We start from the raw sequence: 14,574 nt of genomic DNA on the forward strand, positions 1-14,574 counted from the left end.
ATACTGCTTTTAGTACAGCTGCTCAATTGGAGGTAATGCGAACCATACTGTCCTGAAACCAAAGTATTTGCAGAGAAATACAATGACTGCCAAGGTACACATGATCAAAAAATAATATAACTTTTCCAAAGTTGTGTAATATTTGGAAGTCTTGGGTGCTGCAGAAATTCCGTGGTTGCACAATGTACCTTCCGGTACATACACACACACACACACACACACACACACACACACACACACACACACACACAGGACAGTACTTTCCGTAGATCCAGAGTTTCCTGGTAGCCTCATGTCTGTGCCTCAACCCTGTGCCTTAATCCCACCCTCTTAAACTGTGGGAGGTACAAGAACAAAAATAAAAATACCCACAGACACAGAGACACAAACATGTACACCTTCTCACACATAACATTCTCACTCAAATTCTTAAGGCTGCAAAAAGTCTGCTTTGAGCAGTAATTTAGCTTTGGAGCATTGATTCAGGACACGAATGTTTTAAGGCAATCAGTGCATAAAGAAGAGTGCTGGAACTACATCCTGAAGAGATTATTTGATCTCTTGAATGACTTCAAGGTTCTGCGTCAAGAAGACAACATCTTGAGTTGATAATTACCAGTGTTCGGAGTTCTGTAAGGTGCAAATTGAAAGAGTTGCAGGAAAGCTTTAAAGGAAGCTCTTCATCGTTTAACATTGAGAAGTTGAAGAGTTGTTTCGCAGCAGGTAAGTGGTACAATTTCACGCAGTGCAATTTTTATCAGGTTTCAATCAAAAAACAGTTCAATCTGTCTTTTTTAATAGCGTATAAAAAAGACTTTCGTTTCAACTTAATGAGTAAGAATGAAGGTATTCTGTATTTCACAATCATTGGTACCATGGACGTTTGTGAAAAACGCATTAACAAACTAAAAACACAACAGCAATTGAAAAAAAAAAAAGTCCTTATTATAAGGACACACTTGCTGATTGGACATTTATTTATTTCGCAGGCTGTTTAAAGCGTTGACTTTAAACTTGAGCTGAGCAGATGTTCAGGCCATTGCTTAAGCACAAATAAAACCACCGTTAGAGCCGGAGGTTAATTTACTCTTACATTTTTTCCCTCTCTTACTGTAAACATCCTCCAGGTCTCAAGTGGTCTCTCAGACAGTCATTACATCAGCTTTTTATTTTTGATGATGCTTTTGTAAATTTGTTGTGGTGGCTTTTTTTTTTTTTTTTTTTTTTTGTGGTTTTGATGCCAACGGTTTGCATATGCATTTCAGCCCACTCTAATCTTCCCCTGTATTTCTGTGTAGCAATGAAGCCAGACAGCTTGCCTATGACAGCACTAAACAGCAAACAAGGTACAGTGTGTATCTTCGGCACAGGGGACTTTGGAAGGTCTTTGGGGCTACGCTTGTTACAAGCAGGATACGAAGTTGTCTATGGATCACGGAACCCCAAAAATTCAGACCTGCTGCCTAAGGGGGCAAAGGTAATGCCACACGAGGAGGCATCTCAAAAAGCAAGTGTGATAATTGTCGCTGTACATCGAGAGAACTACGAATTCCTGGCCAGTCTGACCCAAGCTCTTGAAGGGAAGATCCTGGTGGACATCAGTAATAATCTGAAGAAGCATCAGTACACAGAATCTAATGCTGAGTATTTGAGCATGCTGGTACCTCGAGCAGTTGTAGTCAAAGCTTTCAACACTATCTCAGCCTGGGCTCTGCAATCAGGGAGGCTGGATGCCAACAGACAGGTAAGATGTGTGCAAGATATAAATGTAAAATCATATGATACACAAACAAAAGCATTTATAAAAAATGTTGTGTTGAGATGGAATGCAAGATTTTACACAAAACACTATACACACACATAAAACATTCAAAAACAATGTAACAATTAAGATATACTTTACATGGGTTGTAATGGAAGATCTTGGGTGGCCTGCTATGGAGCTTTGACCTTAACCCTATTCAACACATTTAGGATAAATTACAGTGCTGAATGCACCCCAGGCCTCCTCACCCTACATCAGTACCTGACCTTACTAATGCCCTTGTTGTTGAATGAGCACAAATCTTTACAGGCACACTCCAAAATCTAGTCTTCCCAGTAGAGTGGAGCTATTATAACAGGATATTGGGACTAAATGTGGAATGGGGTGTTAATTTGATGAATTTAATGATCAGGTGTCCACAAAACTTTGTCTATATATTGTATTTAAAGGCCACAAATGTATTTCATTGACAACATGTTGAAAGGTTAAAATGAATATGTGGCCTTCCATTTTTTTTTTAGTATTTGTGCCAGTGACTTCAGTATACATGAAAAATTATTGGCCCCCTAACCTATTGCAAGTTGTGAACGATATAAGCCCATGACTTGCTTTGCAGCTACCATCATTATTAGAGTTACTGTTATGGAAAAGTCTTACTGTTCAGAATTGAGACATTTTGTCATTAACATTTTTACACTTTATTAACTACAGTACATATTTACTAGTTACATTGAAGATTTACCTCATAATGTAAAGAAAACGATATGTAAGGATTAATATTGTAGGGAGTTGGGGGTTGTTGTTGGTTGGCCAGGTACATTCTACAACCCCCTGAAGTGCAGTATTTTCTTATAACGGCTTGATTGTCATTGAAATTGTCGAATTTCACACACGTTGATATTTAAACACATCAATGATTACAGGTTTTACTTAGTAACAAGACACTTTTTATCATTTCTTATTATCGGTCATAGATTTTATTTGACATGTCTCCAATTTGTTCCATCCTGTGTACTACAGAAACACTAAGATATTAGAATGAGCACATTGGTGTTATTCAGGTGTTCATAGTACAGCTGAACCTACCATCAGAGTTAATAAGATTAGATCTCAAAGCTTGCTAAATTATAGTGGATATGTTAGTGATTATTTGTTTATATTTTACTCACAACCTACAACCTATTCACTTTAATCTGTACAAACCTCTAATGCTATGGATACAGTTATACTCCAGCAGCAGCACTGCTATAAGTGACAGATAGGGGAGAATAAGTGCAAAGCACATTTCAGAAACCAAAATCACAGAAACATAATGAGTGTCTTCTTATTAGGCTTAATTTCCATTGTCCAACTATGTGTGATTCTTACAGGGAAAAAGAACTGCCTTTATTGAGGTACCGTTTTAATACACTACAGTATATGGACAAAAGTACTAGGACACCTGACCTTTCCACCCATATGCGGTTCTTCCCCAATTGTCAAAAAGACAGGAGGCAGAGCTGGAGTTGACAGAGTTGTTGAGATTTTCATCGGGAGCGATAAAAATAACCAGGATTAGAAATGAATTTATTAGAGGGACCGCACAGATAGGGTGTTTTGAAGACAAGGTAAGAGAGGCTAGATTGAGATGGTTTGGTCATGCTCAGAGGAGAGACATGGGGTACATTGGTAGAAGAATCCTGAGAATGGAGCTGCCAGGCAGGAGGAAAAGATGAAGGCCAAGTTGGAGATTTATGAATGTGGTGAGGGAAGATATGCAGGTGGTTCATTTGAAAGAATTAGATTTAGAGGACAAAGTGATTTGGAGCTGGATGATCTTTTTTCCCAAACTGTTACCACAGCCTGCAACAAATCCACTACACACTAAGAGATCCAAACCTGCTAAATTAAATAGCCTTGGAATAGGATTTGTTGTAGGCTGCTTGGTGATCACAATAATGTCAACAGGCATTATGACACATGACTCATAGCTAATGTTGTGTTGGAATTTCTTTGTTAATTTCCTAATGTTTTATGAAAGGACAGTGAATGTAGTGTGTGAACTCTAAATGGACTAATATGAAAGAAGACTTAAATGCTGATCTGCATTTAATATGTCAACTAAGCAATGAGCAAAGTGCAAAGTATCCACTGAGTTACAGAACTGCCATAATTTTGCAGACTTTAACCCAAAATATCACACACAACATTCTCCTGGTATGTTTCTTAAACTTTGTTTTATTGATCATATTATGCTTAAAATGAACTTCAGCAGCATGCTACTTCACTTTCATGAAAAAAAAAAAAATGAAATGACATTTGGTGTTGGTTGTCAGAAAGCTTCCTGCTTCAGTGTCCATTTCATCAACCCAATGTGTGTGCAGAATCAAAGCAAGGAAGTCACAGCGAGATGAAGCGCTCTCACCAGGGAATGTGTGTGCCATGATTGTTATTGCTTATTATCTAAAAGTCAAGGCCGCTGCAAATGCAAAATCACGCTGGTCACCAGAGGATTTTTTAGGATCAGGTTCATAGAGTCTGAATCCAACCCTAGGTTAAAGTTTACCAACGGGTTATGGGTTAATGTTAACAAAAAATATGACATTCATAGTGATGACTCAAATCAATGTTTCAATGGTATGGTATCTATTTTTAAGCATTTTGGAGAATGGGACGATGTTTTAATTTAAAATTGAATGTTACTGTCTTTTTAAATACATAAAAAATTGCTGACACAGTGTGTGAACATTTCTTTTAATTACTCTGCCATTATTTTGACTTATTACATTATTATATTGTAATCTAGACTAATTATTGACTTCATGTCCATGCTAGAGGCCAACAGGGTGGCCTGTACACCCATGATCCAGTTAGACCCTTGGCACAAGCCAGATCATTATTTCATACCTGTCTCACACCAAGGGTCGACAGTGCAGCCTCCTTCAATGGCCTACTGATGACATGGGCCAGCAGCACTAGCTCTTATTATCTGTCCCATCAACCTGTCCCCAGATTTAATTTAGGGACTCTGGGAGTAGTGCATTTGGGTGTGGATGGAAGAGGCTTGCAGTTATATAAAGACATATTTAGCCTTGTAGAGGAAACAGAATACCTAGGGGAAACCAAAATGTCATTTCTAAAGGGATTTGATTCTAATTGTGCATGTATTTGTATCTGGTTAGAAGATATTATCAGTTCATTCTGGATAAATGTATTGATATTCAGTCAAATGCTTATGTTTTTGTTGTTGAGTCAGTGAGCAGTGGGCAGGTGGGAAAGGTGTGTATCAGTGGGTTTTGCAACTGATATTTGCCTCCTGAACAGAAGAGGATTCTAAAAATAATAAACTACACATTGTACAGAACTGAGGAAACAGAACTGAACTTTTGCTGCCACCCAAGTGTGTTGCACTGCTAAACCTTTGCACCCTGACCCTAACCTCTTTTCAGGTCTGTGATATTCGGCATAAAATACAAACGATATAAAATATAAATATCTTTCCAGGTATTGATTTGTGGAAACCATGCAGAGGCCAAGCAGGCATTAGTGGACATGTCCCACAGTTTGGGTCTTACCCCTGTCGACCGAGGATCTTTGAGAGTGGCATCTGAGTTGGAGGATCTCCCGCATCAACTCTTTCCACTTTGGAGGCTTCCTTTATGGATCAGTGCAGGACTCCTAGGTGCCTTCTTCCTTTACGTTCTCATTCGGGATGTTGTCTATGCAGGAGTTGTCGACAACAAGGACACTTCCTTCCGCATCATGATCTCGCTGGCTAACAAGGTGTTTCCTATGGTCGCACTGGTGATGCTGGCATTGTGCTATCTACCTGGTATCATTGCTGCTTTTCTGCAGCTCTACAATGGCACTAAATACCGACGTTTTCCTGACTGGCTGGATCGATGGATGTTGTGCAGGAAACAACTGGGATTGCTGGCACTGGCTTTTGCTTTTCTGCACGTGCTGTATACACTGGTGATCCCTATCAGATACTTCGTTTTCTATAAAAGGGCCAACACTTATATTTCACTGGTAAGCATGTTTGAGCATTTATAGAAGTGGACAAGTCTGTTGTTACTCCTCCAAAAAAAAAAAAAGTAATATGTAGTGTAAAACTGCAATGAGGTAAAAACGGCAAACTCAAGAACCGTTACAATTTTCAAGCTAAAAATTGGTCTTGTCTTGTGAATAAAACAGTTTAGATAAAGTAAAGTTAAAAGTTATTATAGATTCTAAAGGGATTCATCTAAAAATGTTAATTATTATTATAAATTATTTGTTTAATGAAACCTTGTTGATAGAGAGCAATAAACCCACATTGCAAACATGATTGGTGGAAACAGCTATGTATTAGAAAAAATTATCACCTTACTATCTGAAATATATGAAATTCCATTTTAACTGTGGACACGCATAGACTGGCCACACACGTGTCCCACAATTCTATATTTTACATATGGGCCAAAAAATACACTTAATAACTGGCCCATATCATGTTTGCCACGTTAAAGATGGTTCCATATCCACCATTACTGGGCCATGTTTGGTTCACATGCCTCATGCCAGTGCTGACTGAATGCCAAATCTGGACCCAAAGTCTTTGCTACCTGGGTTTGTTCTCTGCACATATTCAAGGCTCCCTGTAACAAACTCAGCACAGCAGCTCCAAACTACTGTATAATCAAGTCTCCTCTAATTTTTTACAGTAGATATTGTGGTCCTGTTTATGAAAGCTTCATTTTTGCATCAATCAAGTGAACATACAGCTGATCTTCCCCACCAACATCTGTTATCTGTTCAATATTTTCCTATTAGTTTTATTGTGGCTTGTTGTGGCTGTTATGTGTGAATCCAAACATGAATGAAAAATGTTTTTTCAAATTCTTTTAACCTTTTTACCTGAACACATTCATCTTAATTGAAATATTTGAAATATTCCACAATATATTCAATGGGATGTTGTATCCTCCAAATTCCCAGAAAATTACAGAAAATAGGGAAATAAAATTAATCTTTATATATTTTTCTCATTACCTTTTCACCCAATTTACAAAGTAAAAAATTAATTAAAAACAAAAATGTAATGTATTACATTAATGTATTAGATGTATGCTAGCTGGATGCAAGATCAAATAAATTATATTTTTTGTATTTGCTACAATAATAAAGAAAATCCTCCACACTGTTAGTTTTAACCATTTAAATAAATGGTTTTCACACATTCTGTGTTAAAAAATATTTTTATAGGTTTACAAGGGATAAATAGCATTAGCTTATATGGCTAAATCACCCATATACATTTATTTCAGACAAAAATTGCCATTATTGAATGTGGGTTTTATGGGTAGTAAATGCTAAATCTAACAACAAAAAAAGCAACAAATTATTAGGTTCATTTCATTCTCCATGCCACAGCCTGCTAATAGCAAATCAAATGAACAAAAAAACATTTTTACATATTTCTTACAAATTACCATGTGCATAAACTGTTTCCAAAGTTGTTACGGTTCACAAAGGTTAACTTTCTTAACGACTATGTTCCAGATCAAAGAAAACAAAACGTACGAATTTAACGCAATGTGGGCATGGCGCTCCGACTCCTACCTGTCCATGGGAATAATAGGATTTGTGCTGTTTGTTTTACTCGGAATCACATCGCTCCCATCGGTCAGCAACTCACTCAACTGGAGAGAATTCAACTTTATACAGGTAGGAAACACAGAACTTTAGTGTTGATCATTTTTTATTGCTATATATAAAATTGTAAGTGGTAATTTAATGATGTCATTACCTACCGCAGTGCATTTGACATCCAAAGTGGGGAAAAAAGGGCTATTGTTTGCTCTGTCAGAGCATGTCAGGCTCATAAAAAGCTCAATGAACTGCACTTTTACAGATGCAGGTCTGACTGTTGATACTTGTGTTATTATAGTGAACTTCAAACATACAAGTAACATTTTGGATGGAAATTATAGCAATTACATATAATGATTAATGAATGACATTTTATAACATTAAAAGTTAGCCATCTCACTCCTCACCTGATATGAGTTTTTTTTTCCAGAAAAACCTGTGCTAAAACAAGCCATACCAGTGAAAAGTCTGTAACACAATACGATACAATACAATACAATACAATACATGCATACAATGTTTTTAATTAGCTACATGCAGAAAACACCCCAAACTAGAAAGCTACATTTTAATTGCATCTCTTGATTTCTTTAATGCAAAACAAACAATAGAGGACTGCTTTCTGAGAAGAACCCACAATTTTTTAGGAAATAACTTCCAATAAAATTGCTGTCCATTATTGTTTATTAAATATTTAATAAAAATTGGACTTTGTGTTTGATTTAGGATTAAACAGAATATTTTGAATAATAAAACAAATAACGATTTATGAAATAATTGGATTCTTAAACTAATGAAAGTTGCACAACTTTAGATTCAATCATTTAAAATAATTAAATGTTGCAGCTCTCACTGAGACCTCTGCACCCATCAACAGGTAGTTTGTCTCTCTCTTTTATAAGTCAAACATAAAATGCTTTAACGCAAAAACTTTGTTTGTGTACTTTACGGCTCTTTGAAACGTCCACAGTCACATGAAAAAAAAATGCATCATTGTTTTCAAAAGCTGAAAGACAGAGGGCGAAAACAGAAAGAAAAAGAAAAATTTTTCAATAAATATGTTTTAGTGTGGCCATAGCCTCTCTCCACTTAAAACCTTTTGCCAAGTTTTTCACACGTGTTGGAGGATCCATGAGCTTTGACTAAGACAGAGCTTTCTAAAGCTGGGTATTAGGTTTTGCTCCAGAATGGCTTGACAGTCTTGAGATTTCAGTATGCCCTGCACAGATCCAAGGATCCCTGTTTCAGATGCAGAAAAGCAGCGTCAAAACATAATCAAGTCTGAACTCATGAATCATTATGTGTTTAGAGTTTCTAATTACTGAATACTGAACCCATGATTGTAATTTGCTCTGCCAGTGAATCTTCTCCATACAGATAAACCACAGCTGTAAATAAGTGTACTCATGTTTGCACTTTCTTATCTTTTCAGTCGAAACTGGGCTATTTGACATTGTTGCTGTGCACTGCTCATGCCGTCCTGTATGGATGGGACAAGTTCCTGCACGCGTCGGGCTTCAAATGGTGGATGCCTTCAAGCTACATGGTTTCTCTGGTGGTTCCCTGCATTGTTTTGGTTTTAAAAACAGTTTTGATCATGCCGTGCTTGGACCGTACGATCACTCGCATACGCCAGGGATGGGAGAGACAAGGCAAACGTGGAAAGGACAAAAATGCAAAGAGCAGCCAGCCACTCATTCTATAAGCAACGTGGCTTTATACTTCATGACATGAGTTGCCCCAATGCCCATGTTTGGCATGACTTTTATTTTGTTGCTGATGTGCTTGTGCAGTGCAGTCAGCCTGCCTGCTTTGAAAATATTGAAAAATATGAGGTTTTAAACTCTTGTAGGCTCTTGTGTAACTATACATAATACACCATTTATTCATTTATATCAATAACTTGAAAAACAGTAGAGGCTAAGGCACACTGTTTTTAAGGTGCTGGTTTGCTTGCACAGTATAACAGCTCCTCACTGTAGGTTTGAGGTAACAGTATACTATTAATAAAACCTGGCAGGGTGTGCAATTATAATACTGTACTTTTTATTCATTTACGGTTATGTTAACTGAAATTTTGTTTGCAGAACAAGTTAGTTTCTGCTATTATTTACATTATAGGTTCTCAGTCACTAAATTTCTTTTTCCTTCAAGTTACTGAAGACATAGTGAAAAAACTTAGGTTGTAGCTTTAACTCTGTCTGTGACTGAGCACTGACACTGGTTACTCATTCAAATAGTTCCTGAACTATTTTTCCACAAACATCTCCCTGCTGGCCCAGCCACTTTCTGTTTTGTTTGTTTGAAGTTTGCTTTCTGACTTCAGAGAGACTTTCTCCTTTCACATTCCTGCAAATGTACTATATGCACAAAAGTTTGTAGACACCTGACCATACATACTGTATATTCTTTTTTTTGAACATTTCATTACACAATTATTGACAATTTATTGTTATACCAACCTCCACTCTTCTGGGAAGGTGCTCCACTAGATTTAGGAGTGTGATTGTGGGGATTTTTGCTCTTTCAGACACAAGGGTGCTAATACAGTCAGGTGCTGATGCAGGGTAAGGAGGCCTGGGATATTCCATTTCATTTAAAACATTTTCAGTATGGTTGAATAAAAAGCTCTACAGCAGGCCACTCAAGATCTTCCACTTCAACCCATGTAAAACAAAGCACCTGGGGAATTATCATGCTGAAACATGTTTGCATCTTCTAGTTCAAGTGAAGTGAAAATTTTATGCTACCACATACAAAGACCCCCTATACAATTGTGTGCCTTAAAATGTTTGTTAAGGGAAGACCCACGTATGTCTGGATAAGTCAGTTGTCCCCTGACAGCAACCTGACATTACTTCAGAAGGATCTTTGTGTAGTTGAGTTCCTAATTATGTTCAAGACTGGAAAGCCTTTCAGATTGTACTGATTAACTCTTTTAGGTTTTTTATTTGAAATATTCAACTTTTTTTGTGCAGCAGTTTTTTGAAAACATATCAAGATTCATGACATTTGTATAAATAAATTACATTTATTCAAATTTCAGGCTGTGTACATTGTTATAAATATCATTACTTTATGGTTGGAAAAAATCGAGCATAGTGTAGGAATATCATGAGTCACCTAAACAAATACATTTATGGCATTCACAGAAGCCCTAATCCAAAGCGACTTACAGTTATCTTAGTTACAGTATATAGTCAAACAAATTGAGGGCCCTGCAGTAGCAGCTTGACATAGCTGAGATTTAAACACATGACCTTCATAGCAGATGTCCAACATCTTATCCATTAAGCTACAGTTTCACAAAACGAAAAAGTCTGAATATTCGCACGAGGGTCGCAATTCTGAATTAATGCACTGAATTAAAATGTATTGTAACCATAGCAACAAATAGATAAACTGTAGGTGAATACAAAATCAGATAATTGACATAAGACAGACATGGGTAATTCACATACACACAATTTCTCTCTTGCTCAATATTTCTTTATATCAGCTGCATATAACAACTCATTCAAACAAATGTAATCTTTATCTCTGTATATCATTTATAGTAGGCACAACTGTAGATCTAACAACCAGCAATTAAAATAAATAACAAAATCTACTGTTATTTATATATTTTTAGTCAGCATTTACACTGCAAACACCAATGGCAGTTTTAACTTGACTGTGTCTTGTGTATGAACAAATATGCACAAAAGTTGATAATATACAAGAAAGTGTTTGTTGCTGTGACAGAAGTTTCAGGCAAGGATGTGATGTATATTTTGGAAATAATTTTAGCTGGGCTGCACCCCATTTCTAAGTAGAATCAAGGATTCACCAACCTCTCTGAACCCTGTTTGATATTGAATTTGTGGAAAAAACAACAGCCACCACACACACATACACACACTTCCATAAATTTCATGTTCTTTATTTCAAAGATTGTTAATACACCCTGAGGCAATCAACTGCCATAGAATTACTTTAGAAGTACCATAGAGCAGATTATACTCATAGATAGACAGACTTCTAACCCTGAATGAGATTTCACAAATACATGCCATTATGAAGCTTATTTTCTTTTCATTTGCTCCAGGACTGGGAAACCTCTCCATAAAAAGTGTTTTTTTCCTTTAATTTAAATGCACCAAACACAACTTCCATGTGTTTTCGTAACAGCTACAGAGATGACAAAAGTACACAAATCCTTGGCTCAAGTACAAGTTCAGATACTCGTGTTTTAAAAGGTAAAAGTTCAATTACTGACTACACTTTTTCACTCGAGTTAAAGTATTAGTGTATTACTGTATTAGGGCCATGCTGGTAACCGGATCTCACATCATATTTATATATTAAAACAAAAGAATGTCAAATGTTGTTATCTAATGAATGTATACAGGATGAACAACTATATAGAACACAAGCAGAGCAAACAAGATGATGATCAGGTGATCAGGAATGTCTCAGTTCTCAGTCATGTTTACATTGCTGACTCCCTCTGTCTCATCCACGTCAGCTATACTTCTTGTTGCCTTCTGCCTGGCTTGTTGTTTGTGGGCTTCATAGCTTCATATGCTAGCCTACATCTGTGGTGTATGATAGCCAGGAAATGATACACCAGTGGTAGGTTGAAAAGCCATGCAATAACAAGAAATAGGTTCATGGACTAAAAACAGCATGCAATGAGAAGAAAAAATATTGATCATGTCACCAAACAGAAGAAACGAGCCTGGTTTAAAAATGCAATAAAATAAATAATGAAGTGAAGTGTTGATACAAGAAAAATCTTCTTAAGTACATTAACAAAATATTTGTATTTTTATTACTTTCTATCGCTGAACTCTGAAATTCTGAAATCAGGCTAGAAAAAAGCTTATAAGATTTTAAATAAATAAATAATACACACACTGAACGTGACCAGACATGAGAGTTTAGTTTTCATGCAGGGTTTTGCTGCTGAAAATTCAAGCTTAATCTACCAGCTTGCCAAACCACAAGCTAAGCCGGTCAAGCTGGTAGACCATTGTTGCCAGTTGATAGACAGGAAACACAGACTTGCCAGACTCTATGGATTTTGTCTGGAACTTCTGCATTTTTTACAGCGATGTTTGCTAATACAAGTTATATGTCAAATTATTTCAAAACCATAGTCATTTGGAACAAAAAGTCCCTAATAAAAATGGCAGATGAACCATTTGATATATGCATTTGGAAAGAGTGACAATTGTGTAATTGCTCTAGAAGGCTTGCACTTTTTCCCATATTTAAATCTAATAAAAATGGTAGTTAAAGTTATTGTTAGATGCATCTGGAATATGTGACTTTGGAAGCCCCGCCCACATTTAAACTGTCTAAAGCTTCCCACATGCAGTAAATCACAACTGCTGACTTCTGGCAACATGATTTACAGTTACCACAGACCAATAGAAGTGGGTGTCTCCAGTAATGCAAAACAAAGTTAAGAAAAGGTTAACTTTAGGCAATTATAAGGTGACTTGGCCAAATACTAATAGGAGTGAAGACAGTAGAAAGCATGTGATCCAACCTTTAATTTCTTCTCAGAAGTGGAAAGTTGGTTGCACCAGATACTGATAAAAGTGACTATGGCAGTCAGTAGCTACACCTACTGCCGCCATTATTTGGCCCTTTCTTTCTCTCAAGATCATTTAAATGTGAAATGTATGTTTAATACATAATATTACAAATTCTATTCTTGATAAACGTGAAAATCAAGTGAAAATTGCAGCAATTTTGTAATTCTGACCATGATAACTTTTGTAACTTGCTCCAAAGTTTCAGAAATTATGAAACATACTTTTTCTTTTGAAACATGTTCAAACATTAACATACATTTCTTAGTTTTGGGTATGTCTTCTTTTTTTGCTTTAATGACAGTGTGAACTCAAGGTGGCATGAACTCCACAAGTTGCAGTTTAAGTACTTTTGCTCAATCAAATAGAGACCTATAACTATTAAACATATTGAAAATTTACCAGGTTCTCCAGTAGACTAGAAACATATCCTTTCCACTGAAAACATTTTCAGATGTAACATGGCACCTTGAAAAGGGATACCAAAAATTCATTTCTAGGCTTCTAATATATATATTTATAAATGGATCAAATAATTTTGAAAGCAAATAAGAGCATTGAGGATTTTAGAATTTCAAATTAGATGACTGCATGTACTATACATCATGTATACAGTACAGGCTGACAGTGTGACATAGATATGCTTTGTTTTGATCTTGAGCTTGGGTTACTGTCAGTGCCGAATTTGATGTTTGTCTGTGTCTGTATAGGTTTTCTCCAAGTTCTCCAGTTTTCTCCCACATTTTGAAAACTTGGCAAGAGGTATGCTGACAACTCTAAATTGCACCTAGGACTGGCTAAATGTGTCATTGTGAGTGTGCATGATGTCCTGTGATGGATGTCTTCCCATCCGTGGTGTTTCAGCCTCATGCCTTTCCGCCACAGTTCTGACCAGGATCAATCTGTTCCTGGATGTCAGTTGACAAGACAGAATAGACTTGAATTGAAAATAAGAAAGACGGACACTAGAAAACAAGGAAAGTACATCTGCACACAGGCAAATTATGGATGCTGGAACAAATCATAAGACATAATTTTTTAATAAATCAGACAAATAAAATACACTTTATTACTATTAAACCTGGACCATTAAATGAGTGTTATTTGGCAACACCAGTTGATAATTATTGCTACATTTGGCTTTGAAATGATCTGGTACCTATTGTATGTGTCTGCTTGTAGCAGTCTTCTAGCTGTAGATGCTGACTGAAACTATTTTTATAATTATAGAACTTTTGTTGTATTCAAAACAAAATGGTGTTGTTTGTTCTGCCACACTGAAGTGGAGTTGGATGATGGACAATGGTGTTCAAATTATTCAGTGCTTAAGCCTGTTTGTGAGGCATAGCAGCATGTGAAATCTTCCATATGGGCTCTGGAAATGCTGCTGATTATTAATCAACTTTCGTCTGATGCTAATGCCAAAAACTGAAAGATATTAGCAACAATAAAAGGCATAGCACAGAACTTGCTTAATACTACAGCCCATGATATGGTGACAGATTCTGATATATTTTAAAGGTTGTTGCTGAGTGTGTGAACTTGAGATATGAGTTCACTGAAATCGATACTAAAAGAACAGCAGTGCTGGACAGTAATAAAGTAAATGTAACT

At 36.5% G+C, this 14,574-nt stretch overlaps 1 protein-coding gene across 2 annotated transcripts; it reads left to right on the forward strand.

The window, feature by feature from the left end:
• The first annotated feature begins 358 nt into the window (after positions 1 to 358).
• On the forward strand, positions 359 to 10,423 carry steap4 (STEAP family member 4). Of its 2 annotated transcripts, XM_046833840.1 has the most exons (6): positions 359 to 723; positions 1,299 to 1,744; positions 5,249 to 5,776; positions 7,289 to 7,453; positions 8,811 to 9,118; positions 9,212 to 10,423. In XM_046833840.1, exons 2-5 carry the CDS (start codon positions 1,301 to 1,303, stop codon positions 9,081 to 9,083), a joined length of 1,410 nt encoding a protein of 469 aa, XP_046689796.1. In that variant the 5' UTR covers positions 359 to 723; positions 1,299 to 1,300; the 3' UTR covers positions 9,084 to 9,118; positions 9,212 to 10,423. The 2 variants fall into 2 exon arrangements, with proteins under 2 accessions (XP_046689796.1, XP_046689795.1); XM_046833839.1 differs by having other exon boundaries at positions 8,811 to 10,423.
• Positions 10,424 to 14,574: the final 4,151 nt, after the last annotated feature.

Source organism: Silurus meridionalis, chromosome 21, assembly GCF_014805685.1.
Source record: "Silurus meridionalis isolate SWU-2019-XX chromosome 21, ASM1480568v1, whole genome shotgun sequence".
In the NCBI taxonomy this organism is placed as follows: Eukaryota; Metazoa; Chordata; class Actinopteri; order Siluriformes; family Siluridae; genus Silurus; species Silurus meridionalis.